The sequence below is a fragment of the Balaenoptera borealis genome (assembly GCF_965194805.1).
Source record: "Balaenoptera borealis genome assembly, chromosome: X".
Taxonomy (NCBI): Eukaryota; Metazoa; Chordata; class Mammalia; order Artiodactyla; family Balaenopteridae; genus Balaenoptera; species Balaenoptera borealis.
In genome coordinates, this window is record NC_138881.1 from 108,186,834 (window position 1) to 108,206,567 (window position 19,734).

At 40.4% G+C, this 19,734-nt stretch overlaps 1 protein-coding gene across 6 annotated transcripts in view; it reads right to left on the reverse strand.

Annotated features, from left to right (window-relative positions):
- SMARCA1 (SNF2 related chromatin remodeling ATPase 1) overlaps positions 1–19,734 on the reverse strand; it is a 147,951-nt gene that overhangs the window by 61,129 nt on the left and 67,088 nt on the right. For 4 of the 6 annotated variants that reach the window (XM_082377085.1, XM_082377083.1, XM_082377082.1 and 1 more), the window contains one exon: positions 5,563–18,767. The exons of 1 other annotated variant lie outside the window; for it this stretch is intronic. Coding sequence is in view for 3 of the 5 variants with exons in the window: in XM_082377082.1 (XP_082233208.1) it covers positions 18,696–18,767 (72 nt within the window). In the remaining 2 variants the exon portion in view is untranslated. Of the gene's footprint in view, positions 1–5,562; positions 18,837–19,734 lie in introns of those variants that run through there. One more of the 6 variants, XM_082377084.1, reaches the window with a different exon arrangement.

Genomic DNA, 19,734 nt, shown 5'->3' on the forward strand with positions numbered 1-19,734 from the left:
TCTTGGAGGGCACACACAAAGTAGTGTGCGCATCAGGACCCAGGGGAAGGAGCAGTGACCCCAGGGGAGACTGAACCAGACCTAACTGCTAGTGTTGGAGGGTCCCCTGCAGAGGCGGGGGGTGGCTGTGTCTCACCATCAGGACAAGGACACTGGCAGCAGAAGTTCTGGGAAGTACTCCTTGGCATGAGCCCACCTGGAGTCCATCATTAACCCACCAAAGAGCCTGTAGCCTCCAGTGCTGGGTCACCTGAGGCCAAACAACCAACAGGGAGGGAACCCAGCCCCACCCATCAGCAGTCAAGTGGATTAAAATTTTACTGAGCTCTGCTCAAAAGAGCAACAACCAGCTCTACCCACCACCAGTCCCTCCCATCAGGAAGCTTGCACAAGCCTCTTAGATAGCCTCATCCACCAGAGGGCAGACAGCAGAAGCAAGAAGAACTACAGTCCTGCAGCCTGTGGAACGAAAACCACATTCACAGAAAGTCAGACAAAATGAAAAGGCAGAGGACTATGTACCAGATGAAGGAACAATATAAAACCCCAGAAAAACAATTAAATGAAGTGGAGATAGGCAACCTTCCAGAAAAAGAATTCAGAATAATGATAGTGAAGATGATTCAGGACCACAGGAAAAGAATGGAGGCAAAGATCAAGAAGATGCAAGAAATGTTTAACAAAGACCTAGAAGAATTAAAGAACAAACACCTAGAAGAATTAAAGAACAAACAAACAGAGATGAACAATACAATAGTGGAAATGAAAAATACACTAGAAGGAATCAACAGCAGAATAACTGAGGCAGAAGAACGGATAAGTGACCTGGAAGACACAATGGTGGAATTCACTGCCACAAAACAGAATAAAGGAAAACGAATGAAAAGAAATGAAGACAGCCTAAGAGACCTCTGGGACAACATTAAACCCAACAACATTAGCAGTATAGGGGTCCCAGAAGGAGAAGAGAGAGAGAAAGGAACCAAGAAAATATTTGAAGAGATTATACTTGAAAACTTCCCTAATATGAGAAAGGAAATAATCAATTCCAGGAAGCGCAGAGAGTCCCATACAGGATAAACCCAAGGCGAAACATGCCGAGACACATAGTAATCAAATTGGCAAAAATTAAAGAGAAAGAAAAATTATTAAAAGCAACAAGGGAAAAATGACAAATAACATACAAGGGAACTCCCATAAGGTTAATAGCTGATTTCTCAGCAGAAACTCTACAAGCCAGAAGGGAATGGCATGATATATTTAAAGTGATGAAAAGGAAGAACCTACAACCAAGATTACTCTATCCAGCAAGGATCTCATTCAGATTCGATGGAGAAATCAAAAGCTTTACAGACAAGCAAAAGCTAAGAGAACTCAGCACCACCAAACCAGCTACACAACAAATGCTAAAGGAACTTCTCTAAGTGGGAAACACAAGAGAAGAAAAGGACCTACAAAAACAAACCCAAAACAATTAAGAAAATGGTCATAGGAACATACATATCGATAATTACCTTAAATGTGAATGGATTAAATGCTCCAACCAAAAGACACAGGCTCGATGAAGGGATACAAAAACAAGACCCATATGTATGCTGTCTACAAGAGACCCACTTCAGACCTAGGATACAGACTGAAACTGAGGGGATGGAAAAAGATGTTCCATGCAAATGGAAATCAAAAGAAAGCTGGAATAGCAATTCTCATATCAGATAAAATAGATTTTAAAATAAAGAATGTTACAAGAGACAAGGAAGGATACTACATAATGATTAAGGGATCAATCCAAGAAGAAGATATAACAATTATAAATATATATGCACCCAACATAGGAGCACCTCAATACATAAGGCAAATGCTAACAGCTATAAAAGAGGAAATCAACAGTAAAACAATAATAGTGGGGGAATTTAACACCTCACTTACACCAATGGACAGATCATCCAAACAGAAAATTAATAAGGAAACACAAGCTTTAAATGACACAATAGATCAGATAGATTTAATTGATATTTATAGCACATTCCATCCAAAAACAGCAGATTACACTTTCTTCTCAGGTGCACACGGAACATTCTCCAGGATAGATCACATCCTGGGTCACAAACCAAGCCTTGGTACATTTAAGAAAACTGAAATCATATCAAGCATCTTTTCCGACCACAACACTATGAGATTAGAAATAAATTACAGGGTAAAAAACGTAAAAAACACAAACACATGGAGGCTAAACAATATGTTACTAAATAACCAAGAGATCACTGAAGAAATCAAAGAGGAAATCAAAAAATACCTAGAGACAAATGACAACGAAAACACGACGATCCAAAACCTATGGGATGCAGCAAAAGCCGTTCTAAGAGAGAAGTTTATAGCTATACAAGCCTACCTCAAGAAAAAAAAAATCTCAAATAAACAATCTACCCTTGCACCTAAAGGAACTAGAGAAAAAAGAACAAATAAAACACAAAGTTAGTAGAAGGAAAAAAATTATAAAGATCAGAGCAGAAATAAATAAAATGGAAACAAAGAAAACAATAGCAACAATCAATAAAACTAAAAGCTGGTTCTTTGAGAAGATAAACAAAATTGATAAACCTTTAGCCAGACTCATCAAGAAAGAGGGAGAGGACTCAAATAAATAAAATTAGAAATAAAAAAGGAGAAGTTACAATGGACACTGAAGAAATACACAGCAACATAAGAAACTACTACAAGCAACTCTATGCCAATAAAATGGACAACCTGGAAGACATGGACAAATTCTTAGAAAGGTATAACCTTCCAAGACTGAACCAGGAAGAAACAGAAAATATGAACAGACCAATCACAAGTAATGAAACTGAAACTGTGATTAAAAATCTTCCAACAAACAAAAGTCCAGGACCAGATGGCTTCACAATTGAATTCTATCAAACATTTAGAGAAGAGCTAAAACACATCCTTCTCAAACTCTTCCAAAATATTGCAGAGGAAGGGACACTCCCAAACTCATTCTATGAGGCCACCATCACCCTGATATCAAAACCAGACAAAGATACTACAAAAAAAGAAAATTATCGATCAATATCACTGATTAATATAGATACAAAAATCCTCAACAAAATACTAGCAAACAGAATCCAACAACACATTAAAAGGATCATACACCATGATCAAGTGGGATTTATCCCAGGGACGCAAGGATTCTTCAATATACACAAATCAATCAATGTGATACACCATCTTAACAAATTGAAGAATAAAAACCATATGATCATCTCATTAGATACAGAAAAAGCTTTTTGACAAAATTCAACACCCATTTATGATAAAAACTCTCCAGAAAGTGGGCATAGAGGGAACCTTCCTCAACATAATAAAGGTCATATATGACAAACCCACAACAAATATTCTCAGTGGTGAAAAACTGAAAGCATTTCCTCTAAGATCAGGAACAAGACAAGGATGTTCACTCTCACCACTATTATTCAACATAGTTTTGGAAGTTCTAGCCACAGCAATGAGAGAAGAAAAAGAAATAAAAGGAATACAAATTGGAAAAGAAGTAAAACTGTCACTGTTTGCAGATGACATGATAGTGTACATAGATAATCCTAGAGATGCCACCAGAAAACTACTAGAGCTAATCAATGAATTTGGTAAAGTTGCAGGGTAAAAAATTAATGCACAGAAATCTCTTGCATTCCTATACACTAAAAATGAAAGATCAGAAAGAGAAATTAAGGAAACAATCTCATTCACCATTGCAACAAAAAGAATAAAATACCTAGGAATAAACCTAATTAAGGAGGTAAAAGACCTGTACTCAGAAAACTATAAGACACTGAGAAAGAAATCAAAGATGACACAAACAGATGGAGAGATATACCATGTTCTTGGATTGGAAGAATCAAGATTGTGAAAATGACTACACTACCCAAAGCAATCTACAGATTCAGTGCAATCCCTATCAAACTACCAATGGCATTTTTCATGGAACTAGAACAAAAAGTCTTAAAATTTGTTTGGAGACACAGAAGACCCCGAATAGCCAAAGCAGTCTTGAGGGAAAAAAAAGGAGCTGGAGGAATCAGACTCCCTGACTTCAGACTATACTACAAAGCTACAGTAATCAAGACAATATGGTACTGGCACAAAAACAGAAAGATAGATCAATGGAACAGGATAGAAAGCCCAGAGATAAATCCACACACCTATGGTCAACTAATCTATGACAAAGGAGGCAAGGATATACAATGGAGAAAAGACAGCCTCTTCAATAAGTGGTGCTGGGAAAACTGGACAGCTACATGTAAAAGAATGAAATTAGAACACTCCCTAACACATATGCAGAAATAAACTCAAAATGGATTGAAGACCTAAATGTAAGACCGGACACTATAAAACTCTTAGAGGAAAACGTAGGAAGAACACTCTTTGACATAAATCACAGCAAGATCTTTTTTGACCCACCTCCTAGAGTAATGGAAATACAAACAAAAATAAACAAATGGGACCTAATGAAACTTAAAAGCTTTTGCACAGCAAAGGAAACTATAAACAAGATGAAAAGACAACCCTCAGAATGGGAGAAATATTTGCAAACGAATCATCGGACAAAGGATTAATCTCCAAAGTATATGAACAGCTCATGCAGCTCAATATTAAAAAAACAAACAATCCAATCCGAAAATGGGCAGAAGACCTAAATAGACATTTCCCCAAAGAAGATATACAGATGGCCAAGAGGCACATGAAAAGCTGCTCAACATCACTAATTATTAGAGAAATGCAAATCAAAACTACAATGAGGTATCACCTCACACCAGTTAGAATGGGCATCATCAGAAAATCTACAAACAAGAAATGCTGGAGAGGGTGTGGAGAAAAGGGAACCCTCTTGCACTGTTGGTGGGAATGTAAATTGATACAGCCACTATGGAGAACAGTATGGAGGGTCCTTAAAAAACTAAAAATAGAATTACCATATGACCCAGCAATCCCCCTATTGCGCATATACCCAGAGAAAACCATAATTCAAAAAGACACACGCACCCGAATGTTCATTGCAGCACTATTTACAATAGCCAAGACATGGAAGCAACCTCAATGTCCATCGACAGACAAATGGATAAAGAAGATGTGGTACATATACAGTGGAATATTAGCCATAAAAAGGAACGAAACTGAGTCATTTGTAGAGACGTGGATGGACCTAGAGACTGCCATACAGAGTGAAGGAAGTCAGAAAGAGAAAAACAAATATCGTATATTAATGCATATATGTGGAATCTAGAAAAATGGTACAGATGAACCGGTTTGCAAGGCAGAAATAGAGACACAGATGTAGAGAACAAACATATGGACACCAAGGGGGGAAAGCGGGGGTGGGGTGGGGGGTGGGATGAATTGGGAGATTGGGATTGACATATATACACTAATATGTGTATGTATAAAGTAGATAACTAATAACCTGCTGCATAAAGTAAAAAAAAATTCAAAAAATAAATTTAAAAATAAATAAATAAAACTATGTAAGGAAATTCTTGCTGCAAAAAAAAAAAAAAAAAAAAGAAAAAAGTGTGATTCCTGGACCAGCAGCATTGATATCACCTGGCAACTTGTTAGAACGCACATTCCCACAGAAGCAGAAACTCAGGGTGGAGCTCAGCAGTCTGTGGTTTAATAAGCCTTCCAGGTAATTCCAATCCAAGCTCCAGTTTGAGAACCAACCCCCTCAAGCTGGCTTTGCCAAGACTGCCAGCATTATCTGGAAATGTACTGCTGCTGCCCTTAGGGTATCTCAGGGGTAATCCTCCCAGAGGCAGATTCTCCAGTTGGTCAGATTTGCTGATCAAGGAACTCACTTCTCTGCAGTATGTGTACGCCTACCAGTTCCAGTATAAAATCCACCATCCCCAAGCAGCTGCAGGATGCAGTATATACTCTGAACCAGGAATCATAGACAGGCCCAGGAATTGAAGATTTGAAGATGCCACCTAAAAGTTATAGACACTGAGTCTGATGAGCAGCTTTTCATGTGCTCTTTTCGTATTACTTCTAGATAAAATCGGGTTGCCTTCCTCCTGGAAGCGGGGGGAGCAGGTGTTTGTGGCTGAGTTGTAATAGACCGTTTTAGGCAGAGGCAACTTTGGTCCTGCATGGAGGAGAAAGGTTGGTGCACCAACGGGCAAGAAACAGACTGTAGGGACACGTCAGTTACTGCCTGTTAGTCCACTTCCTGCCTGCACCCTCTGCTGCTCATGCTGCCAACTTTTATATCACATGACCTTGTCCTCTAGCCATAGGGTGTACCCCCGACCCAGGCGCAATCAAATCAATCAAAACACTTACCTACGACGTGACCTGATGTAGAAGGTGATCTGTACCCCTATGAGTCTCCCAGTAAAAAAGGTGAAGGCTGAAGCAGTTAGAAATGACAGCTGAAGCTTACCAAAATTGCCCTGAGGAGGAGAAGGATCTATGAAGGGTCATAGCAAGGCAAAGTAACAACAAAAACAGAATGCATTGCACAGCATGGGCTTCCAGGAAATAAAATCGGTAGGCCATCCATCCATTAAGGCTAATCACAGAGAGAAGCAGAGATACTGAGAGAGAACGACAGTGACAGGGACAGTGAGAGAGACGTCATGGAATCCTGGAGAGAGACGGACAGCGTAACTACCTGGATTGCTGTTGGCTGGTGTCCTTAGGAGAGCCACCTTTCCGTGTTTAGATGGTCAGAGTGACTGAAATGCCTGAGGAGGGGGCTATTTAAATTAGTTTGAGTGTAAGAGCATGTGAGGGCGATTAACAGGATGAGGGAGAGCCAGAGTCCATTAGAAAGACAAAGACAATGAAAGAAAGAAACAGAGAGAAATACACACAGACCAACAGAGACAGAGAAAGACAGTGCCTATGGATGCAAAGCTTGAAGGGCATTCTGTCAGAGACAGGGTCATGGCCACGACCCCTTCTCCCAGGAGTTTAACCTGAAGTCCAATTAAATGAAGAATGAATGAATGCATGCACAAATGAATAAATAATAAATTAATAAATTTTAAAAGGAATATGCAAAGCTAATGACCTTTGTCAGGATGGACACAGGTGACGCTGGCCAAGGCCCAGTGGCAGAAAGAGCAACACAGCTTCTGAGATCAAATCAGTATAAGAGTAGAAAGAGATGGCACTAGTGGGCCAGACCTTGCCCAGTATAGTCAAAGAGGAACAGAAGGACTGGGTCTGTGGGGTGGCAAACCCAGCAAGCAATCTCAGCCCAGCTCTTCCGGTGGGTGTCCTGAAGAAAAGTTAGTTAATGCTTCTAAAGAGCTCAAGTGTTCGAATTTCAGACCAGTTTTGTTTTTTTGGCCATGCTGCACAGCATGTGGGATCTTAGTTCCCCGACCAGGGATTGAACCCGTGCCCCCTGTGGTGGAAGAGCGGAACCCTAACCACTGGACCCCCAGGGAATTCCCCAAACCAGTTTTTGATAGAGCACCTTAACTCAGTGGTGGCCTGGGTGAGGATCTCACGCAGGCACCTGGGAAGTGATGGGAGTGGGAGTGTTCTGCCCCAGACTTATCAGTTCAGTCATCATACGTGGCAATGCACAGTCCAACACCAGCAATGGCCTCAGTGGCAATCAAGGAATCACAAACCTTGCCAACTTCAGTGGCAGCAAAAGTGGCATGGAGGGACTTCCCTGGTGGTCCCACGGTTAAGACTTTGTGCTTCCACTTCAGGGGGCCAGGGTTTGATCCCTGGCCGGAGAACTAAGATTCCACATACCTGCACGGTGTGGCCAAAAGAAAAAAAAAAAAAAAGTGGCATGGGAAGCCTGTTCTGAAGTAAACAACTTAGGGTAGCAAAGGTGGAGGTTTCCAGCCTCAAAAGGGTTTATCTGAATTCTGGCCCAGTGCCAAGAGAGGAGTAGCAGGACCAGCCCTAGGCCTTGGTAAACACATGGGGCCTTAGGGCATTCCAAGACAACACAGGACATTTGCTCTTATGGCCTCTATTCTGACCCTGCCATTTTGACCCCCAGGACATTTTTGCTCTGAATTTTGCTCTTGCCTCCACCCAGAGTATGGACCATTCAGGTTAGAGGAATTTAATTTTACTAGGCGTTTAATACCTCTGTTTCAACTTATAAGACATTTCTGGGAATGTAACTAGGGATTTGACGCCTTGAAAGCAGCTGAGCCCAGGAGAGGAAAGACACCATGTGCTAATCTTCCCAGTTATAGAGTCCTCCTGCTTTACCAGTTTATAGCAATGATAACCTCCAGCATGGTGCCTGAGAAAGAAAAAAAAAAAAAAGGCAGCCTCTGAAATCTGAAAGCTGGTAGTCTGGTGCTCACAGCTAGGCCATGTGATTCTTCTATTGGACATTAATAAGTTTGCATAAAACTAACTTCAAACAAGGTTATCCTCAGAATGTGAGACAAAACAAGGGCACTTCATAATTTTAAGCAAAAGTCAAGGTCACTGTGTCCCAAACCAACTACCAAACACTGCCCCCTCTTGGCTAAAATGAGGAACTGCTATTTCTTTACCAGTTACAGCTTTATTCTCTCTCCAGCTGGCCCTCCCTATAAAAAAGATTTTATTGAGATACCCAGTCATAGAATTGTCCCTGATTTCTGACAGAATCAATCTCAAATGAACCCTCATTTCCTTAGACCCTCCCTCTACCTAACTAAAGCCCAAATCCTATAATAGGCTCTTTCTACTAACCTCTCAATGAGACACCCCATGGCTCCCCAAGGTGTGTGTACTCACCCTCCCTGTAACAAGTAATAAACCCAACTTGATCAACTCAGGTGTGTTCCCAGTGGGCTGTAGCTGAAGGGCATTGGCATGCCCCTATAATTCATTCTTTTAATTGATTTATTTTGTCTTTATTGTATGTTTGTGTGTATGTGTGCGTTTTGCATGGAAGGTGGAAAGACATAAACTTTCAATATCATATTTATGATTTTGGAGGGGTAATAGAGTTTTACATGTTGAGTGTAAAATATCTACAAAAAGTTTAAGAAGAACAGGTAACCAGCCATAATTATATTAGGAGAAACTGCCTGTTTAGGTTGTACTATGATAAGTAATGTTAATTATTAAACCACCTGAGTCTTTTAGTGGAAATTTGGTGATATTTTAACAAAATGGGTGTCAGTTGGGGGGCTCAGGGATGCATAACATTTTTTTCCCATTTAAAGTAATGGTAATGGTAATTGCAACTTTGATTCAGGAGGATTTGCACCAAGGGAAATTGCCAGGAACAAATCACAAGGGGAAAGATTATACTCATAAGCATTGGATGTGCAATAGCATAGATCCACCCTGAAGAATGGGAAATTTCTGGAACACCTGAGGGGAGGTGCTCACAATTTCCTCATGGAATCACCAAGAAATTAATATCAATTTCTAGGTCATAATAAATATAACTGGTAGACCTAATCAACACAAAATAAAATGGTCAATGTCTAAAACAGCACAGGGTAAAATTTATTAGAAACAAAAAACTGAAAAAAAGACATGTCATTTGTAACACTGGAAACTGAAAACTGACCTGAGAAAATTTAGACTTGGTGGAAATAACCACCATAGAAAAACATGGCAAGTTGTGAAATTGCACAAGATAAAATTTTTTACTGACTATAATTTTACAGAAAAATCACACGTTCTTAAAAAATTTAGACATGTAAAAGTTGACCGAAGGAAACAGACTTTGATAAAAATAAAGTCCACAAGTTACAATTTACAATGCAAAGTAAATTTTACTATGAAAAATAGTTTACTGATAAAGCAAATCCTTACTGTAAACTTAAAATGAAACTAATGAATCCCAATGAAAATACTCTCAGTAGAATAAAAATACAAATGGAAAAAATCTGTACAGTTTAGAAAATTGATCAAGGACTTCAGTTGGCTTAAGGGAATTTGTTTCAATAAAAATTTGCTCAATAAGAAAAATCATCAATGTTGGGGTATTAGTTAGGATATAGCTCCATATACCAATGACAACAAAAATCAAAAACAGTGGCTTAAACAGATGGAAAACTATTTCTCTCTCAAGATAAAGTCTGGAAGTGGGAGCACCCAAGGGCTGGTCAGGCAGTACCATGGTCATCAGGGACCCAGGCTCCTTCTATCCAGCTGCTACACCATCCTTGACGTGCATCCACATAACTCAAGATGGTTGCTCAAACTCCAGCCATAATAGCCACATTCCAACTAGCAGGAAAGAGGAAAGGACGAAGAAAACCTCTCCTTTTAAGGACACTGTCCAGAAGTTGCAATGTCACTTCTGTTTACATCTCATTGGTCGAAATTTAGTATGCAGCCATACCTAGCCACAAAGGGAACTGGGTAATATAGTCTTTTAGCCAAGTGGCAATGTGAACATCTGAAAATAGATATTCTTATTACTAAGCAAGAAGTAAAAGCTGTATATTGGGAGGCAATTAGCAGTCTCTGTCTCTTTCAGCATAATTGTGATATACATGATTGTACTCAGAAACAGGGCATCCAAATGTTCTTGTAGCTAAATAGACGGGGGATCCAAATTGTTGGCTCAAAAACACTACTAGTTCAAATGGTAGAGTCAAAAAGGCAGGTACAAAATATCTTTGTGCCCTTCACGGACACATCAGGAAGGAAGGTTCTAAGTGACTGACTCTGGACTTTCCATTGAGCTGTGTACAAGGGGACTCAATGTTATAATTTGGGGTACTACTAGAGGGCTGTTATTTGCACACTAACTATAAAACAGGACACCTCAACAGCAGAAGCTCGTGGTAGATTCCCCTTCACCCCCATCTTGTATCCAGACCTTTTGCAATGTAACTTTGCAGCATCTCCCCTGGAGAAGTGGAGTCAATTTCCCTATCCCTTGAATCTGGTCTGGCCTTGTGATTCGCTTTGACCAGTAGAATCTAGAATGAAATCCAAGCGTGGGCCTCAAGAAGGCCTTGCAAGCTCTTGCTCTTTCTTTTGGATCCCTGCCAAGCTGCTGTGTGAAGAAGCCCCAGCTAACCTGCTGGATGATAAAGAGACATGTGGTCAAGTTACCCCCATTGCCCAAGCCAAAAATGAGTGACTCCCCACAACCAGGGTCACCTAACTGACCGTAGTAGACATGTGAGTGAGCCCGGCCAAGACCAAAAGAACCACCCACCTGAGCCCAACCCACAGAATTGTGAGTTAAATAAATGGTTGTTTTAAGCCACTAAGTTTTAGAGTGGCTTGTAGCAAAAGCTAACTGATGCAGAGCCTAACTAAAATAAAGCCAAACCAAGCTCAGTTATCTTCAAAGCCTGAAGCTGACAATTCTGAATATTCTCCTTAGCATATTAAGTCCAAAGTCCTGCACCCTGGGACATACAACCACTAGTTAACAGTTCCATGAGGCTTGGGCAGTGCATCTTGCCATGCTCCAGCACCTAGCATTGTGGAAGATCTCCACATGAAGAAAATTATGGCATGTAAATTATTCACACATGGTTTATATTGCTTTTCTTAACTATAAAATAAAAGTGAATCTTTTAAAGACATAGTCCATCCATATTCAAATTTTAGCAGTAGATGTGCATTTATAATACAGCATATGAAAGAATCACTTTTTCTCCTACTATCGTGACCAGCAACAGTTGCCACCTCCCAGAAGACTCAAAATACTGTGACACTGTCATACAATTAACCACTGTTCTCAAGGACTCATGTTCACTGACAAACTGTCTCACCAATAATGACAAAATGTGGTAAATAAGAAATCTCACATAGATGATACGATTCTCATGAGAAGTTATCAAGTTTGCATTCTCATTATAATGGTACCTCTTGTGATATCTTTTATGCTCATCAGTGTTCCAGCCATATACCAACATGGAATCAACCACAGGCCATAGGAACTGACCTGGCTACAGAAGCTGAGCATCTAGGCAGTGTAGCATAGTGTCCATATTGGCCTCCAGGGGAAGGGGTTCAGAGCTCCTCTCTGGTCCTCTTCCTATCTCTTACAGGAGTCGTGGAGGAATGCCGGAGTGATGGGTAAGATTCCCAAACACTTGTTGTATCACAGTTTCTTGTGGGTGGAGCCTTGAGAATATAAACAACCCCATATGGATGGAATGCCTCTTTCTGGATTTCCCTCTGGAGCTGGTAGCTGTGAGTTTTTTTCTCATAGGAGTGGCAAATTCTGAGATTTGATTTTGGCCTAAGGGAAATGCTACGCTATTCATCCTGCTTTGGTTCTGAGTTCCAGGCTGCCTCTACCCTAAGCTGCCTTGTGATCAAGCCCAGCTCAGTAGAGTCCTGAACTAGCGTTTGGAGCCTATGTGCAAGTTAATAAAATGTTACTTTGCATTCTTTTGACACTCTTTCATGCATATGCATCCCTTGTGGAACACCAAGAGTGGTAGGGCCAAGGCACAGTTTAAGTATTCCTGAGTTCCCTGGCCTAATACCACCATAATTCCATCCCTTAGTAGTACCTGTACCCTATCTCCACTCCTAACACTGACATGGTCTCAGTAGACAGAGCAGAACTACGTCCCAGAAACAGACATTTAGAGAGCAAAGTCCCACAAAAGAGATTGAGGTTCAGTTTCCAGACTTGAAGCACTATTCTGCAGGCACAGACTATAATCTCCCATGAGTAACAGGCAGGTGTTCGTATTGGTGCAAATAATCATTTTAGGAGCTAGCCTTGTTCCTGACTTCAAAGTGCAGAAGCAGCAAGGTCTGCAACACGACCTAGGTCTCCCTAAACGAAGCAGTGTGACATTTTTGGCCTACTGGATGGTTAGATCCAAACAGTCATATGGCCAACTAGATGGCAGGTCCAGATTGTTCCTCTTAATCTTGTTTTAACCTGCATCCAGGGATAAAGAGAAAATGATGATGAGATAAAATTCTGGGGTATCGTATGCCTTCTCTGAAGTTTTCTGAGTCCCTTCTCCACCACATGTTCTCATGCTGACCCTGATTTGGGCATCATCTAAATCCTAATCTATGAATTTGTAGAAAGAAGATAAAGGGATAGAGTAACAAAAAATAACTGTTAGTGATCTGCAAGGTTTAATCAGGAGACAATACATTCCTTGCGATGGCTGTTCTGATCACGTATCTTCAGTGAGCATTGGCCAAGTTCCAATCGTGGTTGTGGATTTCAGAGACTTCCACAGTGGGATGCAATCACTTCAGGGAGGTAGAGTTCACTGGTAAAAAAGACTGAGGCCTTTACTGCCTGGGGAAGGTAGGCTTGTGGACTGAGTTGGAGAGGAAAATTTCAGGAAAGAAAAAACAAGTCCAAAAGTCAAAAAGACTTTAAATAATGCCTATACCTAGAATGCCCTGGCTGTGAGAATTGGATTGGCCCAGACACAGTGGAAGGCCTTTACCAGGTAACATGATTACAGGATATTTTAAATGAACTAAAAACTCTTGTCCAGGAGATAATTTGAGCTCTAGGAGTGGTGGAAGGCAAACTAGGAAAGAATTAGGAAATTAAGGAAAAGAAGAAACACTGAGGTCTCGGAAACCATGATGGACATATATGAAAGGAAAAAAGGGCATACAAAGATATAACCAGACCTAATTGTAATCAGCTATCACGAACGTAAGGGAGGCCATCTATCCAACACACACTGGGAAACAGTAGATGGAATACCATGCCAATCTTAGTAGAAAATGGGTAAATTACCATATTTTGGCAATGCTCTCATATGGCCAGTACAAAAACTAAACGGCATTTGGAGACTTACAGTTGATTCTAGCCCAGAGGTAAATGAGGTATCAATCCCAGTTGATGATGATGGTCACATACCAAATAGTCTAGCAAAGATGGGACCTTATTCAAAGATCTTTTCTGTCTTGGATATAGCAAATAGGCTTTAGTGTCTACCACTGAAGGAGATATGTTAGTTCAAAACTGTATTCATGATGGGAGGTAGACAGTTGGACATAAATAGTACTCACCGTCAACCTCCCATAGATATATGGAGACCCTAAAAAATAGGCCACATAATTTGATAGTCCTACATATAGACAAATCTAGTATCATGTCACAGAAGGAAGATCAGAAATTAGCCAAGCATACCTTGGGGGCAATATGGAAGGCAAGGTTGAAAGACAAGGGAAAGATATAGCTTGAATCTGACTACAGTGGCCTAGGTGAAAGTTTCCCCAGTGGGAAAGCAATGTATCAGGAAAGGGACAAATAATCAGGTCACTAGACCAACAGATGAAAAAAAAGCCTGCTATCACCAGGCTTCTGTAATGGTTACATGGCACAGTACGATGAGAAAGGCCAACACGTGGTCCAGTTACCTAAATGAACCACTGCTACAGCAAAGGGGCACCAACCAGCATGGAGAACACCTAAAGACACAATAGCCCGGGTACTAGCTTTGGCCTTACCAAAAACTTGGGAACCTTTAACTTCTGCCTGATAATAATTCCCAGTACCATAGCTATCAGTGATACAAGAAAGTCTGGTTTGTTAATGGAGAGAAATGAGAACCCAGTACTTTGTACCAGTGCAAAATATCCTGGACCAGTCACGTCACACACTGTCCACACAGGGGTAGATCTTCTAAGAACAGATCAATGATATACTATCCAGTCATTATTCTCCTTAAACACCCCACACCTTTTTATGAAATAACTAAGGGCTAAGAAGAGCTATGCATACAAGGTGAGTGTATTAATTTGGGTTTCCTCAGAAGCAGAACCTGAGACAAAGATTCTAATGCAAGTAGTTTATTTAGGAGTTGGCCCCAGAAAACACTCAAGACAGGAGTGAGGAAGTGACACAGGGAAATGAAAGCAGTCAATAAGGAGCGTGTTATCAACACAGCTACTACTGCGGGAGACTGGAGCTTCATCCCATGAGTAAACTCTGGGGAACCATACAGATGACATACCTTAGAGTGACCTTGCTTAAGGGGTGCGAGAGCTCTTGCACTTACACACCAGCTCCAATCAGCTTTTGGTCAAGAGCCACTCTGAGGTGTTAACCCTCTTCCAGCCTACTGTGCAAAGGGTAGAAAAGCCTTCAAGGCCTCTGATAAAGCCCTCAGATAAAAAGATACTGGCAGTTAGAAATCAGCTGGAGCACACAGAAATAATACGGCGGAGGGATAGGGAACAACTACATGTACCTGAACCACAGGAAAATCTTACCCCTTCTCTACTGGGGAGGGTAGCTTAGGCAGACTAAATGAAGGAGACACGGGGTAGAATACTGATAGAAGTTTGAAATTTGATGGCAACTGGAGGATTTCAAAAAAACACCTGGAGAGAAAGCATGCGGACACCAGCATCATCATTGAAACTGGCCCGGGAATCTGTACTAGCTGCCTTGGCTACTGCACCATAGAGGAGAAACAATAGACCACACCGGGGACCTTTGCCAATAACTGGGAAAAAATAGCATTTCATTTTGGTGACAGTAGATAGTTTCACGAGTTAGGTAGAGGCTTTTCAAACCAAACACCCAGCAACTAAGATAGCTGCAAAGATTCTAGTCCAACAACTTCTCTTAACTAGGAGGTCTCATATAATGGACCAAATTTGGGGGCATATTTCATGGGAGAGTGTGTAATCTGATAAGAATCTGGGTTTTCCAGACAGCATAAGCGCTAGTAGGCCAGGGAGCCAGAAGGAACTGTGGGATAAAGACTGAGAGACAAGCAGCTATGATGAAAATGAGAGATTTCTGAGGTCTCTGCCTTCTTTCAATTCTAAGGAAATTAGGGCCCGAGTATCCAATGGATCAAAACAGATGCTTTACTAGGGCCTCTGTGGGAGCCTGAGGGTTACTGGGAAACCTATTCACCTCTTGTCTTCTACAGAGAGGCCCTGAGTAAAGGAAACCACTCAGAGTCTCTGTACTTCTATTCACTTCCCTCCTTCACATTCTCCAAACAAAGAAGCAGGTTGGGTCAGATTCCAGTACAATCTGTAGACCGCTTTTACTGGTGGGCTGGATCACTGCGCATTTGTCAAATTGTATTCATAGATACAGCACTCGCTTCTGCTGCTTCTGGTCTCTGAGCAGCTGACTCAGTAAACTGACTATCCTGCTCCCTCAATCCAACACGGCAGCCAGGTCTAGGGTTACTATCCTATCAGTCTAGGCCTCTTGTGTGAAATGGGATTTATTTGTTGGGAGTTTTAAATCTTCTTTGACACTTTAATTTCTCTGTGGAAAACTGACCATAAGAGGGGTTTCAAATAGAGACCTGGGGCATTCTGCATCCCCAACATTGTATTGTTTGGACTGTGCTATCATCAGGTGTTCACTGTATGGACCTCCTTGGTAGGCTATGTTCAACAGTGACGCCGTACGTAATCTAGGAGAGCTAGATTTCACATCTCTTTGGTCCAAGAAAGAGCCATGATATAGCCAGGGAAATGGCCCCATGAAAAGACTGACAGAACTTACCTGCAGATTTTCTCTCTTAAAGTAGATGGTCACATACAGCTTAGCCATTAACCCCTTTGGGTTAACAGAGAAAGAACAAGAAGTAGAGATTGTTAAGTTTCCATGAAAGAAGTTCAAAGAGCCTAATTGTACCTGCTCCCGCCCTCCGTCTTCATTCCTCCCCAAGAAATGCTGAACTGATTGATCAGAGTCCGGTACCCTCACTGGGCTATTTTTCAGTGCACAGAACTTGGGGGTATTAATAAGACCCCCTAAGGTATAATTTTCTCCATCTCAGATGACTGGAACTTTTAATCTCATTGGAGTGGAAAATTCCAAGATTTCATTTTGGGCTTAATAGTTCTGGATTGAAGTTTGGAGCCAAAGCACCAGCTAGTGAAGTATTACTTTGCTTACCTTTGCCTCTTTTGTGGACCTTATAGAAAGGGCAGTTAGGCCAAGGACAGATTTGGATATCTCTGGGTCCCCTGACCTAATATCATTGTAAACTCATCTCTTAATAGCACCCTAATTTCATCCAACCTCCAACAGAGTACAAGAGTCTAAGTCCTAATAGTGGAAACAGTAAAAAGAATCCTATCAGGAGCATGGCAGTAAGAAATATGAAGTCTGGACAATGAAAAAAGACTTGGAAGAGTCCAGCAGACAGTGGGTTGTCATTCTAGAAGATCTAGTCCTATGTTGCAGAACCCCAATGAGAATGAGGATGTGAAAGACGCTGACTTGCACTCAGGGCTACCCAAGGTTTGCCAGTGGCACCCTAAATAGAGTCCGATAGGAAATGCAAAAGATCTTGGGAGGGGGAGAGAGCAACTCTTTAGTGGTCCAAATTTTGTTTTGATAACAAACACCACTGTCCTGCATTCCCAGCTTTGCTTATTTGCTATGTGTTTCACACTAGGTTCTGATCCATTTTCCCTGTTCCCTTATAACCTGACCTTGACTCTGATTAAACACACACTAACAGTTTCGTGTGACAGCCCCTGTGGCAGAGGCAGTAATGTAAAAACATTCTATTTGTTCCCCTACATTTGCCAGTCCTCTTGCACATACACAGGACCATGTGACTAGTTTTGGACAATGAAATATAAATGCATGTGACATTTGTCACTTCTGGGCTGAGGCAATAAAGAGCCTATATGCGATTCTCCAGCCTCTTTTTCTCCTACAGCGGCAGCTGAATGGGCCACATGTTCCAGATGGTACGGCTGTAAAACAGTGGAGCCTCAGTCAGCCTGGAGCCTTGAGGGACTGTGTGGAGCAGATCGCCTCCCAGCGTGGGGTCTGCAGTGTGGGAAAGATAGAAGCTCTTGGTGTGCAAAACCTCTGACACTCTGAGATCATCTGTTATCTGACCATACTTGTATTCCTATGGAAGACCCTCCCCCTTGCTTCTGCATGCATAGCACTTACTTCATACTCTTAACTTAGTTGTTAATAAATCTACGTGTTATACCCAGACTCCCCTGGACTGGCTCTATGGGACAAAAGATCAGGCACAAGTCAGCAAGCAAAGCTTTGACTTTCAACCAAATACATAGTTGTGAGCAATTCAATTCAGTAAACACAACTATTTTCTACTGCACAAAAAACAGGAAATAATTAAATTTCTTATAGACGTTTCTTTATTATACTTTCCCACTTGAATATTTAGAGAATAATTTAAATGTAATGCATACTGACAGCAAGCACAGTATCAAATATTAGTTTTTAAAATTTTTTTCTGTTCTCACCCTTTATTCCTTTAGGAAAAAAATATTTAGATGACCTCAAAGAAACAATTATTATGCTAATCACAGTATGCAGTAACACGTACAAGCCCATACTCAATAGAAAAGAAAGCAACAAAGAAGTGAAAAAGTCTTTCTCCTCAAATCATTTTAATTCAATTTTCCACAGCCATATAAATTTAAAGTATGAAACAACAATAATACAGCTATAGAATCTAGGTTCTCTTTCAAAGCAGCGGCATATAAAACATAGAAAAGCTAAAACCTCAGCACAAGCTTCAAAAGAACAAGGACTGAGAGGGTTTTGATGAAGACATGAAATGCACAAAATACAGTACACAAAAATACTAGAATGCATAAAATATAAAGCTACACATTTCAGGTAGAAAGCATTGTAAAATATATAAAATATGCAAGAAATCAAAACCAAAGAGATTTTTCTTAGAGTACCATGAATACACTGGAACTGGCAATTAGCATTTGAAGATGGGAACAAGAAAATAGCAGTTTCCCATTTAAAACTTTATTTCTAGGCTTTAGGATTTCACCTTCTTGACATCCTTCTTTCCAGAGCTCTCAGTAGCTGACTCTGCTTTTCTTTTCTGTGACTAAAATGGAAACAGATTTAATGTTCTGCTCCAATATGCACATTTTTAAATGGCCCAACAATGTTAAATCTAGGATGTAAATGCATTAAAAAAAAATTTTAACATGAATATTCACTTAAATGTTATACTCACATTTAATGTTCTATATAGCCCAACAAACTATGTAACCCAATGTAAAATAACCTCCAAGCATGTTTCTTTTTAAGAAAAGACATAAAATACCCATCAAAAATAGTCATCAAGTTTCTACTTACACATGGTACTATAAATGTATGCTTATCTTAAAGAACTACTTAATACTTAGAGTTTTCTGGGAAAAAATGTTATTTATGAGTGTTTTATTTTTTAAATCTTATGACAGATGTTAACATACCATATTTCATATATTCTATGATGCACATTTGTTTCCCACTTTAGCATCTCTGAAATCGGGATGCATCCTATAATTGATGACAAATCATAGTTACTTGGCAGCAGTTTTTCCTAGTGGCACATAAAATAATGCTGTGTCTTACAATGGAAGGCATCTTAGACTTGATGAAATATGGTAGTTTACTTAACCACACTCAAATAATATGATCTATTAAAGAGTATTTGAAATTGTAACTATACAAGGCAACCTGACTGAATTAAAATTAAGTCATCTTATTATTCAACAGTTAACTTATTACCAAGTAAACCAAGAAAAGCTTTGCTGTCTCCTCAGAGTTCTTATTTGCACTCATAGTTCCACAAAGATCAGAAAACTTATTTGATCAAATCAGAACTCCCAGTTTCAACCTCAGTCCCACCCCACCCCACCCCTCTCCTACTCCCCATGACAACTCTAGTCTCAATTCAAAGGATTTTACTTGCATTATACTTCTGCTTAAAAGTCATGAGGAATTTTTTTAAAATACTGAGCCCTGTTACTATGGGAGTTCCTAACCATATGTTCTACAAACAAATAGGAAGCATGTGGTTGTAG